The sequence below is a fragment of the Lissotriton helveticus genome, chromosome 3_1, assembly GCF_964261635.1.
Source record: "Lissotriton helveticus chromosome 3_1, aLisHel1.1, whole genome shotgun sequence".
Lineage (NCBI taxonomy): Eukaryota > Metazoa > Chordata > Amphibia > Caudata > Salamandridae > Lissotriton > Lissotriton helveticus.
The window spans coordinates 1,147,562,826-1,147,583,990 of record NC_136061.1 but is presented as its reverse complement, the minus strand read 5'-3'; the positions used below and the strand labels follow the sequence as shown (position 1 = coordinate 1,147,583,990).

General features: G+C 41.8%; 1 protein-coding gene across 3 annotated transcripts in view; it reads right to left on the bottom strand.

Annotated features, from left to right (window-relative positions):
• MMADHC (metabolism of cobalamin associated D) overlaps positions 1-21,165 on the bottom strand; it is an 86,609-nt gene that overhangs the window by 25,701 nt on the left and 39,743 nt on the right. For all 3 annotated transcript variants that reach the window (XM_078681756.1, XM_078681758.1, XM_078681757.1), the window contains exon 7: positions 2,801-2,887. In XM_078681756.1, the coding sequence (XP_078537882.1) occupies positions 2,801-2,887 (87 nt within the window). The remainder of the gene's footprint in view (positions 1-2,800; positions 2,888-21,165) is intronic.

Genomic DNA, 21,165 nt, shown 5'->3' with positions numbered 1-21,165 from the left:
GTTGACATTTAACCCCTTCGATGCTTGTGATGGAACCATTCCGTCATCAGTCACGGTTGAGCTGTGCTGATGACGGAATGGTTCCGTCACAACCGCACCCTGTTCTGGAATGTCCAGCACAGGGGCGGAATCGGCGCCGCACGGAAGCGGTTAAGTCTCTGAAATGATAAAAATTCATTATGAACTGATAATAAAGGAATTTGCAGAGAGTCTGTCCATTTGGCAGCCTAGATTATAGGGTCATGCCATGGTTCTACATCATAAATTTATATCTGCTCAGAAAAATACGACTATTTGCTCCAACTATTATACTTTGACAGGCAGAGCAGAATGGAGCAATTTTGTTTGGATACACATACTCCCGAAGAGTACGCTGCTACATACATGCAACTGCCCTTACATCTGCAGTGTCCTCAATTTAAAACTGGATTATTGGGTTAGGCTACATGGAGATTAAGCTTGTTTTTCTCCAGCTGCACTTATTCAGAGTCCTCTTACTAGAAAAAGCAAGATTTAAAACATTAACAGTATTCCATCGCTCAATGACAGGAATTATAAACTATTAAGAGGTTCCTACGGTTATGAAATATACTCCACTATAACATAATCCTACTAATAGGAGACATACTACTTGCAAATGGCAATGTACCCCTCTTAGAACTGTAGACAGGGCTACTTGCTTATCTGTAGAATAAAAAAAAATAGAATTCTTGGATCAGGATTTTTAAAGTACTTCCAAATCAAGATAATTTGATCCCAAATATATATATTATTTGCAAACCATCTCATTAATGGAGATTATGACTAAAAAAGTAGCAATACATCATTATGCAAATTTAACAATGGTTGACAGTTCCAATAGATATTCTGAGATCAGGAGCATTAAAGTCACAATGGACAAAAAGACAAGCCACATTCTGAAAAGCAAAAGTCACACTGGTCAACAGAGCAAAATGTATGTCCAACATTTTAAAACAATAGACAATCTACATTATACAGCACTGAATCTTTCTCATTCAGATTTAAAAGAAGATTCCAAATGTTGGGGATGCACTACGCCAAAGCGGATTTAGCCATCTGTTCACTCAATGCACTCAGATTCAGGAGAATTTGGTTTAAATATTGAAATAAATAAACTTCAGAGTAGTAATTACATATCTGTCAAGTTGATTTTGTTTGGCAATCCTAACAAAGTCAGAGAGCACATTAAGGTATTGTCTTTACTGCATTTGTAATATGTAGGCTGTTTACTGCCAAACAATATATGCAATAAATAAAGGTGGCATTGCTTTATGTATTATGCTGTAATAGAAGGTACTACTGATAATTCCAGACGTCAAGTGGCGAAAACACAGGTACCAGTCACAGACTGATTGAATAGGTTGAGAAAACATTTATAATTTGAAATTAACAGATCTTTTTTACTAATAAGAGTGGGAAGGATACCAAATTTAAAGATGGTGAAAAAAACCATTACTTATTTGACAAATCTTCAAGGCAGTAGCCTATCAACAGGAGTTAGTGGAAAAAGTATACCTAAGCGTTTGCCAGCCTACACAAGTAGTTTGTCAGGGATGGTTATTGGAGAATACAAATCTTTTTCAAAGTAATGTGCATTGGTTCAGAGCTATCAAACTAGTACTTTAGTTTCATCTTTTCGGTAAGGAAGTTATCATTTGCGACAACAGAAACCCCATGTGCTAAATCAGAAAATCAGTAAAGGCGTATTATTATTAGGGAACCTATCTCTGTCTCAGTACAGCAACTGACAGGAGTCCAAAATGAAAGGACCAGTGTTTAAAGCAGGAACAGCGAAACCCACAGGAGCACAAGCTTCACCCTATGGTCGTAGAATATATAAACTGGTTTCAATTTGTACACACTGGCAAACAGAAGGCGGAGTCTTTAAATCCAAGTTCTCAGATTAGAGGTTGAGCAAATGTCATTCTGAAGAAACGCAGCACAAAAAAGGCCTATAATAATTTGCTTGGATTCTACGGATCAGTGTTACAATTTGGATGGAAGCAACAAAGTTCTTGATCGTCACACTATAACCCAGAAGCATGTGGTGTCAGCAACTTCTACACCACTTGATGGCTTTTCAAATCAGGTTATCTAACGGACCATTTCTTGTTGAGGATGCAGTGGAGAGTTAAGCATCACAACTACAGAATCTTAGCAAGGTATTGCTACAAGAGCCAAAAGACATTCTATGAGAACATGCAACACATTTTTATGGTTCTGCGGAATAATGTAATGGAGAGCAAAACAAATCAGTCCTGCAGCTATAGAGACACCCACATATACACTGAGAAACACCATCCATACCCCCCCCCCACACTTCAGAATTGCCCTTGCTGGGAAATCATATCTTGAATAACAGGTTTACATCACTGATATGATTCTTACTTCTGTGTCTTTGAGGCTGCAACAGCACAAGTATGGTTACTAAATACAGAAAGATATCTTCCATAGAGCAAAACATTGTTGGAGTACTATTTCCACAACAGTGATCATACAACTCAAGGGAAAGAGTTTTAAAAAAATGTAGATGACTGTTCTTTCAACTTGCCGAACACTGGGTATATTGTTCAAGGCATAATAGTCTTAGAATGTTTCGAGAACTGTTTAAGGTACAATAGTTTATAGCAAAACCTGTTGCCGTTAGTATCTCCGGTAGCATAGAAGAGGAGCTGACAATGCACACATTCTAGCTTAGTGTAACCAAGACAAATTGGATTAGTGTTACTAAGAAATCGTTTGCACATATCTATTTTATCAGCATAAGATATTCACTCACAGCCAAACCTGAAGAGGGGTCAATGAAATCAGCCCAGAAGCCTTCGCCACGTAAAGCATAGCAAATTTCTTTGGCACCATTAATGAACTAAAAGAATAACAAAATATTTTAGTTGAAAAAAGAGAAAGCACCTAAATAGAAACATTTCATACAGGAAATTTGTCCACATGTAAAAATAAACTGTGTAAACTTGTAACAATCGATCAATATTTTGTTCAATAACCAATTGATTTGCTCTAAATCAATTTACACAGATATGAGGACACCCCATCAGGTGTCTGATCATAGGAAATTAAGGAATTGTCTTGGCTCATCATGTGGATTGCACACATGTACAACCATGTGCAATAAAACCTAACTTGTTGCGGTTCGAATATTTAACTTCAATGTTTTAAAAATATAACACAAAACAAAAACGTAGGTGAACATTGAAATAAATTATTGGCCGATACACAATTCCAACATTTTAAATACATATCTAACTAGTGAATAGAGTGTCAAAATACACAGGTACGTTGTTAGAGTTAGACATTCTCACTATAAAGTAAACATTGAAGTGTGCCAATTTCAGGGGGAACTGTGGTATTGTATTAACTCGAATTCCTAGTGATGGAAGAGGTTTGCTTTAAGTGTGATTGGGCTACTAATATATTTAGATGTAGCTCTCAGAATCCATGTAAGTCTTCTGTCCCACTGCAAATAGCAAATCTGGTGAACATTTGCACAGCAACACAAATGCCCTGAGCATTCAAATGTGTATTTCAAACTGCCACTTTGGGTAAACAGAGGTGTACCTGAAGGTAAAAGTCTCTAATCTGTCACTGCTCATGCTTAGATACCTTTGAAGAATTACTTAAGCATACACACGTTTGATATCTTTAAAGGGCCAAACCTTCAACTATGCTCATATTGTTAAGTCTACCCAAGGATTTAGTCATACAGGTGTATGTGTATATGCAAACAGCAACATCCCAAAAGGTAAACCACCAATCGGAAAAGGCGAAATAAGATAGTAAGGTATCACAGAAATATTTCTAGAAAGTCCCTAGTTTGGTTATAAAAAGAGAAAAGGCCGGGTTGACCCACCTCACAAATGAACAAGTCTTACATAACTTGTAAAAAGGATGAGTAATTAGCTCAATAGACAACTACCTTGGTGCCAACAGACTCAATAACGGTATCCAGAGGACAACTTAAGTCTAATTTTCAGATCTTATCTGTTTACTTAGCCATCCGTTTTTATTCCTTAAGAATGTGTTAGATCAGTTGTGAGGTACTGAGTGGTATGTACTCTATTTTCTAAGCTACAACCTCTTGCACAAAAAGCATTTAAGTAAATTACTCTTAGTTTGTGGCATTGATTAGTTTTAATGTTCCCTGCAGGAACACGCTTCTACGTCTCAGGAGAGATTTGTCTGTATTCCCAAAATATATGTTATAGTCTGGTGGTTGCAGAGTCTGCTGATCAGAAGATTCACTTTTGTCCCAAATGCTTAAATCAAGCCACTTCCTCCACCAGAGCAACCTCAATCCTCAATACAGTGTGTACTCTAATAATTACCCCATTTATTGAGGTTTTCAGAACACGTTCTACATGGCTTTGTAGGCCACAACACCTTTTTTTAATTATTTTTGTTAAATAAATGGTTGCGTAGATTTACTTCTGGACTGCGATGACTCCCCAGTTTAAGGTGGCTTGAAAACGCCAGGCCTTATTATTTATGGATGACAACCAGCTAGTGTCTAAAACACCAAAAGGAATAGGAAACCTACTAACTAGGTTTAAATTCTTTTGCACTAACTATGGTCTAGATATTAATACTAGCAAAACAAAGTTTATGGCTATTCATCCGCACAGGCATTTTAGAGGGGGGGTCATAAGACTGGAGGGGGACAACCTTGAAAGAGTTTCAGATTTTGACAAAGTGGAAATCCGCTTCTCTAGCAGTAATCCTTGGGTTAGTCAGTTCACAAAGAGCACACTCGTACTAAACCGTAGGGCGACTGCTACTCTGAGATTGCCTAAGAACACCACCCTTCATCCGATCTCCTCTCTCTTACAATTCTGGAGAGTTCAAGCAGTGGCAGTTGCAGTATATGGGGCAGAGCTATGGGGGTACTGTAGTACAGAATTGGTGGGGGGCAAAAAAAAAAAAAAAAAAAAAAAGCGGGGAAAATAAATAAATACAAATCGCAGAAAATACGTTTTTAAGGAAGGTACTCCCTCAAAGTACCCCATAGTTTTTTGCCTAGATTTGGGTATGCAAACCATTATTCTAAAAGTAAGACTCAAACCAAACTTGAACTGGATGAGAACGTGATAAACTGACGAGGTGGAACCCAATAGGTATGTCTTAGCGACATTCTGGATAGCCATAGGGGAGTGGAGAGGTAACCATAGCTAAAACATAAAAAGAATGCGCTAGGCCTCATTGATTTTTGGACTAGACCAGTCTCGATTAATTCTTCCTCTATCAGAATTGTAAAGTCTCTTTTCTGAGCACGAGGAGAGGAAATTAATGAATTCAACAAAATTAGGCTCATTAACAGACAGATTCCTAGAGATAAAACCAATCACTTCATTCTTTGTGAATGTGAGGACGTGTTCCATGAAGTCTACAATATAAAAGAGGGGTGAGAGTTCACAAAGCGGACTAATCCTTCTTCCCTTACAGAATATAGATCACTCAAATGGTAAGGTGAGCACCAGGTAGTACTAAATTCTACACAACTATGATGGTATAAAGATTTATTTTCTTTTAGGAAAAGAAGCATTCACCAACATTTTGTGACATGCTTCATCATCACTTTCCTCCCATCATTATATATATATGTGTCTGGATGGGCTTACACGTAGTGGGAGCACAGGGTACTATAATTAGAGATTAGAATATTTCAATAGTTAAAACTACCTAAGACATGTGCCCACACTAAGATTCTTCTTAGCTGTGAAAGGATTCAAAATAGAACTCTACGGGATGGTAATGAGTTAGTATTGGCCTGCAACTCTAAATGATTGCTTAGTTGACATATTTTGGTGGTTCCATGGTGCGCAAACTCGGTCAGCGACCATCATCCGGACTTAAAAATACCTATATTAAGTCATGTCTCCATAATAAGTCAGTCCTGTTTGTGGAAAGACCAAGACAAACAAGACAAAGAAAATTACTTGTTTGTAACTGAACAGAAATGTTTCTGCTTAATTTCTTATCCCAGTTATTGAGGGGAGCATCTCCCAGTTGTCATACAGTCCTCAAGGAAAGAATACTGTTGAATGTGCCCTTCAAACCCTCCAGGATCCCCTTCAAATTATCATAGAAGTAGAGAATTTAGTACTACCTGGTGCTCACTATATCTTTTGCAAGGTGCTCCATGAGGTTTCATGAGCAGAATAGCAGAGTCATTCCCAAGCATCAGTGCTACATTATTATTGCATCTTTTACTTACCAATTGGGGAGCAACATTTCCTAGCACATACTAGTTTCTCAGCCTGGCCTTCAAGGGAAATAGACCCTTCAGGCATCAATTGTGACAAGTGCACTTATGCCATTTGATTAAGTGGATTTGTTTACGATAGGAGAGTTGTATTTTTGCTTGCAGCACGGAAGCTCCCCTAAAGATCAATGTGGAGAGAAGGTAGGATCATAGCTCCGGAGACTGTCAGCTACCACATGGTTAAGGGTGGTGTACCTCCCTGCCTGCTCCAAGACATAGTAATGTCTCTGAACACATTTGGGGATGCAGTTTTCCTACTCACCACACCAGATCTGCTTTACAGTATGCTTGTTTAAATCTCCTTGCACCTTTTAAACTTCTGGTGGGATCCAATAAACGAGTTTTGACAGCAACACAGGAAGTCTTGGTTAGGGCTGCACTGTAAAGACTGGGGGGGGCTGAGCTGCTTAAAAGGCTGCATGCCTGTGTGGGTGGCTTTATGGATGGCTGTGTAAGTGTCTGCAAGGGTGGCTGTGTAAGTGGCTACGTGCCTGTGTGGAGTGGTTGAGTGGGTGGCTGCATGGCTGTGTGGGTGGCTGCATGGCTGTGCGGGTGGCTGAGTGCCTGTGTTGGCGGCGGTACAGGTGTGTGACTGTTGGGGTGCGCGCCCACGGGTGGTTCTCTGGGTCCGAGTAGGTGTATGGATGTGGGAGTAGGTGTGCGAATGGGTATATATTTCTTATAATTGGGGGCTGGATCAGCTGTGTATTCACACAGGCGAGCGCCGAGATACGCGGATGCATGCATATAAAAAAAAAAAACTATTTAAAAACACACAAACTAAAACCAGCAACAATTTAAGATCAGTTTTAAAACTTTTACACCAATTAATCAACCTTGGAGCTACAAGAAGAATGCTGAGGAGGAAAGAACGAGAGTATGAGCATTCCAATCAGCCAGGCCGATTGGATTGCTTTGCAGATTCGTAGTGCATTTACCCAATTGGTTAGCCCCAACAGTCGGCACACAGGCTTAATCCAACCTGATCTGTACTTAAAACATGTTGGGCAAAAACCAAATAACTTTCCTCTGTCTCTACAGTGAAGTCGCACAGCAGGCAGGTCATCGTTGCTCATAGATGATGACCAGGATGAAGTAAAGGTCAGAGTAGGCAAAATGCCTTATCTAAACTTCAAGACGTAGAGCCTCACAAGTGTGGGACTCATGAAGTCTAGAATTTCCTCTGCCTAGAATACGTTTTTGTGACAGAGAAAATCTTTGAACCGGATACTCGGGGTGGCCGCAGTTTCACTTTGCTCAAACTTGGCACAAAATCTGTTCTTTGCAACAGCCTTCTATGATGCACAGATTGACGACGAGTCATTCCAACACTCTCTCAATCCTAGGTCAAGCAGAACCTGTTTGACATTAGCCAACAAAGGGATCCTCTTCCTATTAGAACGACTAATGAGGCCTGCAAGGGTGTCAGCTGTATAGTGCTTCATATTCAACTACAGTACAGGATAGGGCTTATATTTCGCATGTTCCAATAAATAGTTTCAAAGTGAGATCTAGCCTTAAGGGCAGCAGACGGGTACCATGAGCGAGATTTAAAAGTGGCCTGCTAAAGTTATTTTTGTCTATCCCCAAAGTTGACGTGTTACAATGGCCCCACAAGCCTGCACCATCCAATGCAGCAACCCAGATCGGAGCATTATAAATCTCCACTGCAGACAGGATAGGATGAGAGTGGACCTTTTTGGCAAACCAAACTAGTGTTGAAGTGAAGTCGCAGTAAAGGGAACTCACACAAGTGGACTGGTAACCGAAGAAGTCTATTGACATAAGGCCACCGCTTTAAGAAACAAACTTTAGGGAAGAGTCAATCGGATTGAATAGCACAAACACAAGTGATTTAAACTCTGCGTTTAACAGGACAGGTGATATAGGTATGAAAGTGTGTGTGTTGGTCTAAATGAGAGAATGTTGTATTAGTGATACCATAAGGTAAGTAGAGGATATCCAGAGGGTGGAGGTTTCTCTAACCGGAGACAAAAGGACACAAGAAGCCTGCACTCACAAGGATTCAAATGTTATTTTCAAGTGCGAGGCAGATTAATTGATTACGTAAGTTCCTTGAGAACTGTTTCAACTCATGAAGGGTTCTTGCTCTACAGTTTGTTAATCACTGTTAAAATAATGTGCATAGACATTGTGGTTAAACAAAAATATAAAAATAACCTATTAATCATTGGTACAAACACTAGGTAGAATTCATAAGCAGGTATGTGGAACTATAGCCGGACACCCAGGACATATTGTTTGGGGCATGAGCAACAAGTTTTCATGTGTATTTTGTCCACTGGACAAGTAGGTCCAACCCCCTGCAGCACCAACCCTTTGGCTGCCAGTTTGCAGTACCACATTATGGATCAGGGAAGGGCACTGTTTGCACTTAAGGTAATATTTATTTTTGCCCATATGTTAGTGCTGTTCAAACTTCTGTTTATGGTACATTAATTGAAAGCCTTTATTATTAGAATGAACATCTAAGTAAATGTTGTAAGGTCCTACTGCACTACGGACAGTGGTTCAAGTATAAAAATGTGTACACATGTTTTCAAAGTTTAGCAATAGCAGGCAATGTATAATTATCCCAGAATGCTCTCTGATTTGATGCAAATATTTACCAAAGCTTGAAAGCAAGATTGAGGATTCTTTGCTTAAAAAAAATAAAAAAAAAAGGGAAAAAAACATTTTGCTAAACTACGGTAACATTTCAGGTACCATTTCTTTGCAGCACAGTGTGTGTGTGTGTGTGTGTGTGTGGGGAGGAGGAGGGGAGAGAGAGAGAATTTCAATGTACACAAAAGGCCACTGACGCCAGACCAAATTAGGGGCCCAATTATTAAAGAAAAGTCTCAAAAGTGCACCCATGGTATATGTCCTTGCATTAAGTGCAGCTATACAGCTTTCGTGAATTCCAAGAATTTACAGAAGTAGGACAAGAAATAGAACACCTAGAAAATATTTGTGAACTGCATTTTAGCATGAACAAATATGCATGTGTAGATTTGATCATACGAAATCTGAGTGTTTGCAAGTGCAATTTCCATCCAACCACTTTTTCCCCAACTCTGGAACAAGGTTTACATCTGCCATATTCAGGAGTACATTTCCAACATTTCTCAGTGCGGGAAAAGATTAGAGAAGAGTTGTTGAAAACCCTTAAAACCTGCAAGTTAGTAGGTTTTCACAGACTCAAATGGGCATTCTAACCCTGTAACTATTGCTTACCACTACCTTCAGCCCCAGTTGTAGATCTGCAGAAACATGGCAACATAAGGGTATTGCAAGTCTGCGAACACAACTATGGTATGAGCCCTGGCATGATCAGAGAGGCTATCTCAGAGCTCCTATATAATGAGATTACTGTCATAATTTGTCACTGCACTACATGGCACCAAAGGAGTAAGTGGATTTTATTACAGGACAAGTAGATTTATGAAGCAACCTGCCCCATGGACATGTAGATATTTTATTAAATTCCACAACCCTGTTCATAAGGTCATATTGTGTTGTTACTTACCATCAGAAACCAACAATGTACAGAACAGGCTAGATTCTACTGTGTTTTGGCTTTTGGTGTATGGGAGTAAGGCGGCTACTAAAGTCTATCATATAGGTTTGTTATGCTTTACTGTTCCGCGTTAGTATTTGACTGTTTTGCAATTATGTCAATCACACATGATATATAGGAAATGGAACAGAGTCCAATATTACAGAATTTTGACAAAGGCACAAGGGAGATTTTGCCACCAAAATAGGTCAAACTTTGTGCTATGTCTTGCTTCACAGAGCTATTGGCATGCCAGTTTTACTTGAAGATATTACAGAGAATTCGGTTTAGCACATGCCACCAGTACAGGATTTTCTAAGTAGACATGGACTGCTTATTCAATAAAGACAGTCAGCAGGATATAGTAGACACTAAAAGAATGGCAAGAGTGAAGTCAAATATTTCAGAATGGAAGTACTACCAAAGAGAGCGGCAATTCTAAGAAAAGGTATCATGGTTTTCAAAAGGCCCAGACAGCTTCTATAGATGTTTTTTCCAAACAATAAGAACACTTTATGGATCTATATAGAACATTTCAATCTCTAGCGACTAGTCACTTTTTGTTGATGGCGCTCCTCATTTTCTATAGGTTACCTACATCATCATCAATGCCAAGCTTTTTTTGTTCATATATCTCAATGGATTACCAACTTTAACACGCCACAAATACATCAGTTACAATATGATAGATAGCAGAGGATTTTGTAAAATTATTCAGCAAACAAAAGCCGTATTTATTTTTTTACACCTTATACACACACACACACACACACACACACACACACACATTTTAAAGGTGTAAAAAAAAAAAACAAAAAAAAAAAAAACAGTGGGTTTGCTGAGAGGATTTCGGTGGCCGAGCCCACTTTCTCAACCACTCTACCACGACCCATCCTGGTGCACTGCTGCTTGGGGATTAAGTCAACTTTAGTCCTGAGGCTCTCGGAGGCACAGGGAACTCATCGCCCCACCAGTAGTGTGCTGAGAGGCGCGTTTGCAGAGTGCTGGAAAAAGGGGCATGGTCTCAGAGCACTTCTTAGCAATCCCACTATGTGGGGCTTACTGGAAGTAACAGGTGGGCTAGTTGCCCCCAGTGACGCTATTTTTGGAAGAGGGGGGGGAGGGTGTGTGGATCCCCCTTACCTGGACCCTTTTGGGCCCCGTGGACCCCATTCCCCAGCCCAATCTTTTGTATTTCAATAAATTAAAACGGGAGGGGGGACTGCGGGGACACATCCCAAGGCTGATGTCTGCCACAGAGATCCCATCCCCTTAGACTAGGCTTTTATTCATTTGGTATTTAAAAAAAAAAAAAAAGGAAGGTAAGGGGGTCACACCCTCCCCCCTTCACATGCCAATTTTGGCCCTGGGGACCTCATCACTCGGGCCCGGCCATTTAGGTTTTTTAAAAAGGGAGAGGGGCTGCGTGGCCCCACTCCCCAGGCCATTTTCGGCCATGGGACTCCATGGACTCTTTTTGGGGACCGCAGAGTGAGTCTAAAGGCCCCCGTCTGAGCCGGCATTCAATTTCAATTTTATTTATTATGTTTTGGCTCTCGACGAGGGCCACATAAAACTCAAATACAAATTACATTACAAGGGAGAAATTCAAACAATATACAAAAATGAAAAAAGCAAAAGTGCATCCATTGACAAATACACAGGAATAAACGATGTCAATTCTCACCAGAACATCTAATAAATGGATAAAAAACCCTTAAAAAAATTGAAAATAAAAAAACAAAACATTTCATTTGGAGGACAGTACAAGTATTGGAGGAAAGTGTTCACATTAAAAATACCAAGTTGGAAACATATTGGTTTTAGCCATTTAAGCCGCAGTTGGCGAAGTGCAGGGCAAACCAACAAGACATGCATATGATTCTGAATATTTAAATTACAGAAGTTGCACAGAGAAGATGTTCCATGCCACTTAGACAAAAGGAGATTTAATGGCAAAAGATCATAACGTAAAAGAAACCAAAATCTACGCACACAGTGTGGCATATTCCATATGGCGTAAGGTTGGGCCAACTTAATAGCATAAGAATTAAGGAGGAGATCACAACCCTTTTTTCCTTGTATTGAATTCTTATCGGTTTGAAAACTCAATTCCCACGATGCCTGTTTTAACAAGAATTTTAGGTGGGAGGGCGAATGAAGAAACAGCCCACTTTCATCTAGCTTTAAGAAAGGACACTGCCCATCTAAAATTCTTTACTAATCGAGAGAACTCTTTAAAGTTGCCCAACAATTCCTTTTTGAGGAGAGCTCAGAGTCCCTGACTCTGCTCTTCCCAAGCAGGCCACCCATCTCACCAGGGCACATAGTCCCTGGACCCAACTGCTCCTGAGGCCGAGATCAAGCCTACATGCGGCCAGGGAGCAAGCTGTGTTCAGAGTGGATAGGGATCTTAAGAGCTTCCCCTCAATTCTATGGCAAAAAACCCAATGCTTCAGGTCTATGAGTTCAATGCCATATAATAGCGTAGCGGGAATCTTAGCCCTATACACCTCTAACAGACAGGCAAAATGCCTCTTTCCGGTGGAAAAATAAAGTGAATTTAAACCTTTGCCATGTGCGAGGGCTTTACGGGAGCAATGCTCAATGTGGGGTTTCTCGCTCAGATTAGCCGTTACAATTTTACCCAAAAAGGAATAGAATTTCACAACCTCTAATTTCTGATCTCCAATACACCAGCCAAAATTTTCAGAGCGGCACTTCTTTTTCCCAGCGATACACATAATTTTGCTTTTAGAGCTGTTGATCTTCATATAATGAGAATCAGCAAAAACATGTAAAGCTTGTAGCCGATTGGCAAGACCTTTCGGAGTCAGATCTAATACAAGAATGTCATCTGCATACATCAGACAAGAGATAGGGGATCCCCCAACCACCGGGGCTATCCCAGCACTAGCAGTCAAAATCCCCGGGAGATCTACAGTATATAAGGAAAACAATAGTGGGGCCAAGAGACAACCCTGTTTGAGGCCATTTGCAGATGGAATTCTATGCGAGATCCCCCTTTCACCACCTTGGAGGATACTACACCACGTATCCGTATGGAGGGCACGCAACAGGTCCAAAAGATAAGAGGGTAAACCCAGGGCAGCTAGCTTTCTCCACAGCGTTCGACGGTCAACTCTATCGAAAGCCGTGGAGAAGTCAATGAACGCCGCGAACACCACCCCCCCTCTCACACGTGTATATTTATCGGCAATCACATGGAGAGTGGAGAGATTATCTAGAGTACTATGCCCCCTGCGGAAACCCGTTTGTTCGAGCGGTAAAATATTATTCTCCTCGATCCAGCTGTCAAGTAAATCTAAGATACACCTAGCAAACACCTTTCCGACTGAGTCGAGGAGAGCAATCAAACGGTAATTCATAGGATTATCCCTAGCTCCCTTCTTAAAAATAGGGACCAGTATACTTCCCCTCCATGAGGCGGGGACACTTTTTGTGTCAAAGCAGGACTTGAACAGTGGATAGAGAATCTTACTCCATAGCAATGGTTCCTGCTTCAGGACCGTCATAGGTATTTCATCTGGTCCCATTGCGCCAGAAGAGCGCATATTCTTAATGGCCATTTCTATTGTTTTCTCTGACGGATAAATGGCTGGAGTCTCAGATATTACATACGGGTCACTATCAGTTAAAGATGTTATATTCCCTGAGTACAGCTCCTGGATGTAAGAGGACCATACTTCTTCAGGGATGGGTATGGGGATAGGACTCACTCTAGTACCACATCCCTTCCCAACTATGGACCAAAATTCTCTGGATTTGCCATATGTAACAGCTTCCCGCAAATTTATCCATACTGAGTCTTCCTTCTCCTTTTTTAATCTCGCTTTTAATCTGGTTCTCCTTTTTAACCGCGATATTTCCTTAGCTAGGTCATCATCAGATCTACCTAGAAATTGGACACGCACCAATTTATTTATTTCCTTATTCAGGGTGCGCAATGCACTAGGAAGAAAGACCTTTTTCCTAGAGCAAGTGACCTTTTTTACATTTAAAATGACCCTTTTCATAAATCCTTCGAAGTTGTCAATTTCGGACCCATACCAATCACTAAGTTCTAGTATAGTTTTGCATAAAATATCATGCAAACTTGTAATGGCGGCAGGGTTCCAGAAACATCTGCCCGAAGAACCATGGAAAGTGACATTGTTACTATTAAGGGACCACGACTCGGCGAACGGGGGATTTAAAGAAAGAGTTATGGTGATTATGCTATGATCACTCAAGGCTGATGGAGCAATCTCAATATCTTGAATAAGTGTGACAATAGCATAGTCTGAGATCACATAGTCAAGAATTGAGACGCTAAAAGGGGATCTGTGAGTGAATTTCGCCGGCACATCAGAGGGAAATCTTCCATTTACGATAATCCCCTCAATCGCTGATAATTCCTGCAATAGGATCTTCCCTCTTTTATTAGTTATTATTTTATCTGGAAAGATAGGTTGAGGGATAGCATATGCCTCTTCTTTGGGCTTATTTCTAAATAGGTTTAAACTGGCATTAGATATTTTACAGTTTAAATCTCCAACTAAGATAACTTCGGGTGGAGTTGGCACATTTTTATCTGTCCAATATAATGAAATACCTGTTTCAATAAAATGTTAAAACTCTCTTCGGGAGGGATATACACGTTAATAATTACAATAGGAGACTTAATTGCAGAACTAGATGGATTTGCAATTGTTATGGCTTGAAAGAGATTGCTTGGGTCAGTGTAATGGGAAAATCTCCAATCCATTTTGTTAGATAATAAACAAGCGATTCCCCCTTTGGCATGACCTTTCCTGGATGGAGCAGCCGGCGCTTCCAATACATAGTAATCTTTTGCTACATGTAAATTATTGACACACCATGTTTCTTGGATACAGATTACATTAGCTCCTAACGAGAATAGGAAGTCAAATTTCTCTGGCCTGTTATGTAACCCAGCTGCATTCCAGGAGATAATTTTCAATTGATTATTAAAGATGATGGAATAGTTTGGAGTTATCTACGCTCTTGGTAGACAAGGCACTATGCAACCAATCCCACCTATGATTATCCTCTGTTGACAGAGTTCTGACTTGGTGGAAGGGGCGCTGCCTGTGATACCAACCGTTTCCCCTTGGAGACCCAAATCTTTAGATCTGCAAAAGGAAAGGATACCCCATCTTGTCCATCGCCCTTACAGGGCAGCCTGTGGGGTGGCAAGAGTTTGCCGGAACAGAAAATAGGCAAAACATCAATACCTCTGCATTGGAAATTCTCCGCTTGCTGTAATATTAAATTCACAATTATTTTAGAATAAAATTTGACCCTTATACTTGATACAATGTCTCCACCTAACAAAGTAACCAACTCAATATCACTAGATTGAATTAGCTGAAGACTTTCCAAATCACTAAAACATTTGAGCAACCAAGATCTATTTAAGGGCAAATTTACATCAAATAAAGGAAGAAAGTCCAACACCAAAGTATCCACATAAGAGATTGGAGATTTAGCATAGGAAGGTAGAGAAGGACATACATCGACCCCATCCGTGGGAGCAAAAGCAGGCGCCAAAGGATTAAGAGCCCCCTGTTCCACCGGCACAGTAAATCTAGTCTCTACCAATGGGTGGGCCATCTGGCCATGCACAACGTTCTGGAATAGCTCTTCCACATTCGCAGGTCGAGTATCACAACTAGATGCTGGAGGACAAAGCTCCTCTTCAGTCGATTTTGTGGTCACCAGATTCAAGTCAACAACTTTATCTTCGTTTTCTGTTAAGAAAATTGAATTTTGGAAACAGATCCGCCTTTGTCTTTTCTTCTTATATTTGCGCACAGGTTTCCTTTTTTTTCCTTTGTTCTTTTTGTAGTGACTAGATCTTTCTTTTATTTCTTGAGCGTCATCTTGTTGCCCTTTTTTTTCCGGAATAAAAATTGGGAAAAGTTCCTGTACTACTTTGCAATCTGAAGAGGACAAATTTTCTTCTTCTATTTCCAGGATAGAGTTCTTTATACAGTTAGACGCTGCGAGAACAACCTGTGGCGAGACGGGTTTTTCTTGCGCTATTACTGAAGGCATACTACCAGATATCACTGTTGGGACCTTTGCACTCTCTGTTGTCATGCAGTTATCGGGTACAGTTGATGGAACACTCCTCGTTTCCGGAACCTTTTGCAGCATTGAATTCAATATTTTGGTGACAGAGTCCAGAATACAATCAGAACTGCCCACAAATTTGCCCAAAAGGCAAAGTATAGAAGACAGCAAATGTTCCAGGGCAATCAGAGATTCAGATATAGGTTTTTCACGCACGGTACCAGAGGGGCAAATTCCAGATAGGTTGAGGTCCGGATTCATGGAAGCATTTAGTAGCTCAGACATATCCTGCACATTTATTGAAGGAGTGCTACTATAAAGCAATAACCCAGATGCAGTGGCACCCACTGGCGGCTTGATAGCATCTGAGGGATTCACACAACCTGAGTTCATGTAGCGACCACAAAGTTCAAGGTCGATAGATGAGAGGGAGAGCTCTCCACCCGGCCTAACATACATTGTAGGAGCAAGTGGCGCGGGAGAATTGATAATTTGTTTTTCTTCCGAGATGTATACTTGAGACTCAGAAACACCATCACCCTCAAGAAGTGGGTGGCTGAACCTCGCCGTGGATTCAATTTGAGGAGGGTCTGATATTGAAGAAAGAGCCGGCACGCCAACCATTGGGGCAGGAGTCATAGATGCCTCAGATAGAAAAACGTCTTTTTCACCAGAAGGTACATTCTTATCCATAGTTTTATCCCACAGATCAAAAAGCTGGCATTGACCCTTTAATAATGGATTGATGACAGATTTATTTCTTAGGGGGTTGGATTTTGTTTTAGCACAAAACCTTCCCCCCACTAGTCTCCCAGAGCGAAGTTTCTTAGTCATCCTTGAAATAAATTTCCAAGAGAAAGTCAAGAATAAAAGTGTATATCCACGAATGTAATTATAACTTGAATAAAATATGCAGAGGGTTTAAGGTGAGGAGACAAGTAGGCAAGAGCCCACTAGTAGAAGTCAAAGGAGCACCAAACTGATACGATACAATCGCTACGCAGAGTGATACCTCGTGTGCAATATAACCAGATGACTTATACACCAAAATGAAAATAACCGGGCCCAGCCCAGCCTACCTCAGCCACTGAGGGCCACAGAGGGCCCGCCCTTTGCCCGGGCTTAGCCCGGCGTCCCGCACGCGTCCCGCTTAGCGTCAGGGGTGTGGCTTTATAGGAGGAGCAGGGGCGGGAAGAGACTCCAGGTGCGCTCCGGTGCTCGTGCGCTGGACCCTGGGTCTCGCAGTCCCGGCCCCTGTAAGTACCGCCTCACTCACGATACAAGTACAATCTTCCTCCTTCACTTTGGGCAGCAACAGACACAGAGATAAGCGGCAAAGTCACTAGTTTGCAGAGGAGCTGCTGAGCCGGCATTCATTTTTACACCCAGGGAGCTACTGAAATGCAGCTCCCTGCATGTAAAAAGCAAAGTGTGCTCCGCTTTGAACACAAGAGCGCAAAATGCTCTTGCTTGCTCAAAGTGCACAATGCAATGTCCCGGGGCGGGCACCCCAGGACATTGCTGGTGCCGGCCCTGGGGGATGCTTGTCCCCAGGGCCATTTACGGCTGCAGGAGGAGGGCTGCGTGGCCCCCTCCCTCCGATTTAGACTATAGCCCCAGGGAGGTGGCGTCCCTGGGGCTGCATTACACACAATTAGCTCTGGGGAGGTGGCGTCCCTGGGGCTGCGTGGGGAGGGATGGAGCCCCCACACATTATAATAAAATATAGCCCTGGGAGGGCGGTGGTCCCTAGGGCTGCACGGGGAAGGGACTGAAGCCCACCATGCTTTTTTGGGGGGAACCCTCTAAAAAGGCCTAGGGGGTCAGAGTGTTTCTACCATGTCCCCCTTTCTTTTGAATGTTTTTTGCTTGTGACTCGGTTCAACCGAGTCACAAGATGGCTGCCAGCACTTCCTGGTTTGAAGTGTTGCTAGCCAATCAGATTTCTAGGCATGAGATCGGGAAGGTTCGGGGATCCACCGCGACCACAGTTGTATATCTGATAAATCTTTACATTCCTCAGGAACTACTGAACAGATTTACACCATTTAACAAAAAAAGAGTGCTTTCCAGGCCAAGAGCTACCTTTCTGCCAAATGTGGTGTAATTCTATACAGCAGTTCTGGATGTAGCCGTGTCTAAAGTTTCCTATGGAAATTAACATGGAAAAAAAGCATTTTGGGACCCCACCTACCCCCACCCATTTTCTTGGACCCAGCTTGACGGATCACCCCAAAACTTTCAACACAGCAGCTGAAGTGAGTGGCACATTAGTTTTGAAAGTTTTGCGAAGGTTTGTCAGACGGTGTCAAAGTTATTGGCAAATCAAAAAAGAAAAAAAACATTGCTTTTCCTATGGAAACTAGGTCCTAAATAGAACAGCCTACTGGTGACACACACATTCACAAAAAAAATGTAAGTACAATGTTATAGTTCTGAGAACAAACACAAAACCCACTGAAATTTTCCAGGTATAACTTTCAATGCACACCTTAACTGACCTCCCGGTTATCCTCAGTACACAAGAGTTGCGAATGGCACACGGAATAAAAAAAGGTATCCTTCAGAGGAAATCATCATTAGGGGTCCGTTATGGTGTGCTATGTGCACCGTATGCTGCAACTAGAGAATCTTAGATGGTTATCAGTTTTACTGAGCCATAACAAACCTTAAACTTTCTTCAGGAATTTCTGGGAGGTTTCCTAAGTATGTACTTCTTTTACCTTCATATACCCATTTTACAGTGCACACAGCCTTTGAGCTAAGTTGCATCCAACAAGATCCTTGTTTTACTACCTTTTTAACTTTATGAAAATTGTGATTTAATGCAAACTTGCAAAATTACACTGGTTTGTTTTTATTAAAAACTCGCAAATTCTGGACAATTGAACCAATTTGTGATTACAAAATGTTGGCCATGTGCTTACGGATTTCATAAATTCACACAAATTTACCATACACTAAATTAATTTTTTTACTATTCTTACAATTTTTGCCATGTCTGTTATTATATCCAACCCCTTTTGATCATTGGAAAAATTTATCATGCTTTGCCTCCTCTCTGAATTTTGTTTCAAGGCACCTAATCTTTGAATTTTGATGGGCAGAAAAAATATATATATTGTAGTCACTGATTATCCACTCAGCTTCTTAAAAAATTCAAATAGGATTCACTGAACTTGAGCTCATGCGTTTAAACAGACAAGAAATCTTACATTATAACTATTCAATGCTCGCCCAGCACATTTTTTTAAAGCGCAAGTCTATTTGGAGTACTTCGCTGTAGCAGACAGCAATATTTCTTATGGGAGTTTGACAAGGAGAGCAAGCTTACCGACACACCTCACCCATTGAAATTATATTCCCTTCTTAGATTCGAGAGGCAAGATGGCCGCCGTAGCTCTGTAGAGGAAAGTCGCATTCTCCTCTCCCCTACCCTAGTAGGATATTGGACTATTGAATACGGGGATGTGGGGCCCTGTTGCTCTCTTACACCGTATCTCTGCTGAAGCGCTTGAGTCTGGACATCTCAAAAGAATAATTGCTGCAACGAGAAAAGCTTGGTGGAGCTGCTGGAGGAACATAACTACCAGTGATAATTTATTTCTCAATATGTCACAGCGAAGTAAGCAAGACAAAGAGAAAACATCAGCAACTGGGTCGATCAAAGGCCCATCAGCGCGAGAAGAAAATCGCACAGGAACTATCCCAAAAGTCCTGGTGGCCGCTAAAAAGCAGACGGAAAATATTAGCCGCTCCTCAAAGGGAGCCCTGCAGAAGAAAACCGACAGACAAGAAAGAAAGGCTGAGACAAAACCAGAGACCAGATTAGCAGCGAGCAAAGGGGTAAAAGAGCCGACACAGGAGCCGAAGGGAGATCATACCGATCGCAAACGGCTACTGTAAAGGAGCAGATGCGGCAATCTACGTTACCTGAATCTTTTACATCTAAAGCGCCCCCAATGCTCCAGAAGCGTGCGGATGATGAGCTGCATGCTGGTGTGCCGAGCGAACCCCCGGAGGCATCACAGAACGAGGAAGGTGATCCGCGGCTTCCAGCCGCATTGAACGCAGGGGCCGAGGAAACGGAGGGAGCAGACCGCGAGGACGTAAGCGTTGAAGCTCCAGTTGCCGAGCAACCATCAGACGTTCCAGGAAGCAGCACGCATCGAGGGGAGCAGAGCGCCGGAGCAGAGAAGGTGAGCGAGGGGGCAAAGGAGAATGCTACTGCAGGTCAGAAAGCTCTGGAGGAGCTTGAAAGACACAACAATGTAAAAAATGCTGGACGCACTGCTAACTGTGGATGCAGGGTTTAATAAAAAAACCTGGCAACATTCTGAGACGAGCTGGGGGAGCACACAGAGTATTGAAGGGCGACGAGAATTTGAGCAAGATCAGGCCAGTGTTAAGGATCGCAGGGAGGGCAGAGGCAACAGAGGAGGTTCCCCCCAATTTTTTTCAGTTAATGAGGGATCAGACACAACGGATATAAGCAACCCTGAAAATGAGGAGGGGAGTTACTCAGACCATACTACTGGCTCAGATACTAGCAAGGATTCCAGAGATCTAGCAACACAAAAAAGAAGGAAAGGCGGAATGAGAAGAGATGGGCGAGGGTCCAGAAGTAGTATGAACAAAAAACTATCGTGGGACTATTCTGCTACTTCAGAGACTTACCAAGAAAGTGGTCAGCGGGAGGGAGACAATGCCGGGCGACCAATATCACAGAACGTAACCTTGGAAATGCTGTTTGGTACATTGAAGCAGATGCAATCCGAAGCTAGGGCAGAAAGTCGGAGAGCAAAACGTGACACAAAAAAACTACAAGCCTCGCTGAGGAAGGTAAATAGAAAGTATGAAGAGGTGGAGGAAAGGGTAACCCAGGTTGAAGAAAGAACCAGCAGAGTGGAAGATGAAGTAACGGACTGGCAGACCTTCAAAGCTGAGCAAGGAAAGGCAGTGGAAGACCTGCAGTGGAAAGTCGAGGACTTTGAAAATCACCAAAGGCGGAACAATGTAAGACTCTTGGGACTTGAAGAAGGGCGGGAGGGACAGGATCCGAGGGGATATGTGATCAAATTGTTAAAAGAGGCCTTTCCAGAATCACAATGGCAGTGGGAACTAGAAGTGCAAAGAGCCCACAGATATCCTCTATTTGTAAGGAAAAACCGTGGGGGATCAGCAGAATGCACTACCAAGGGCAATGCTGGTC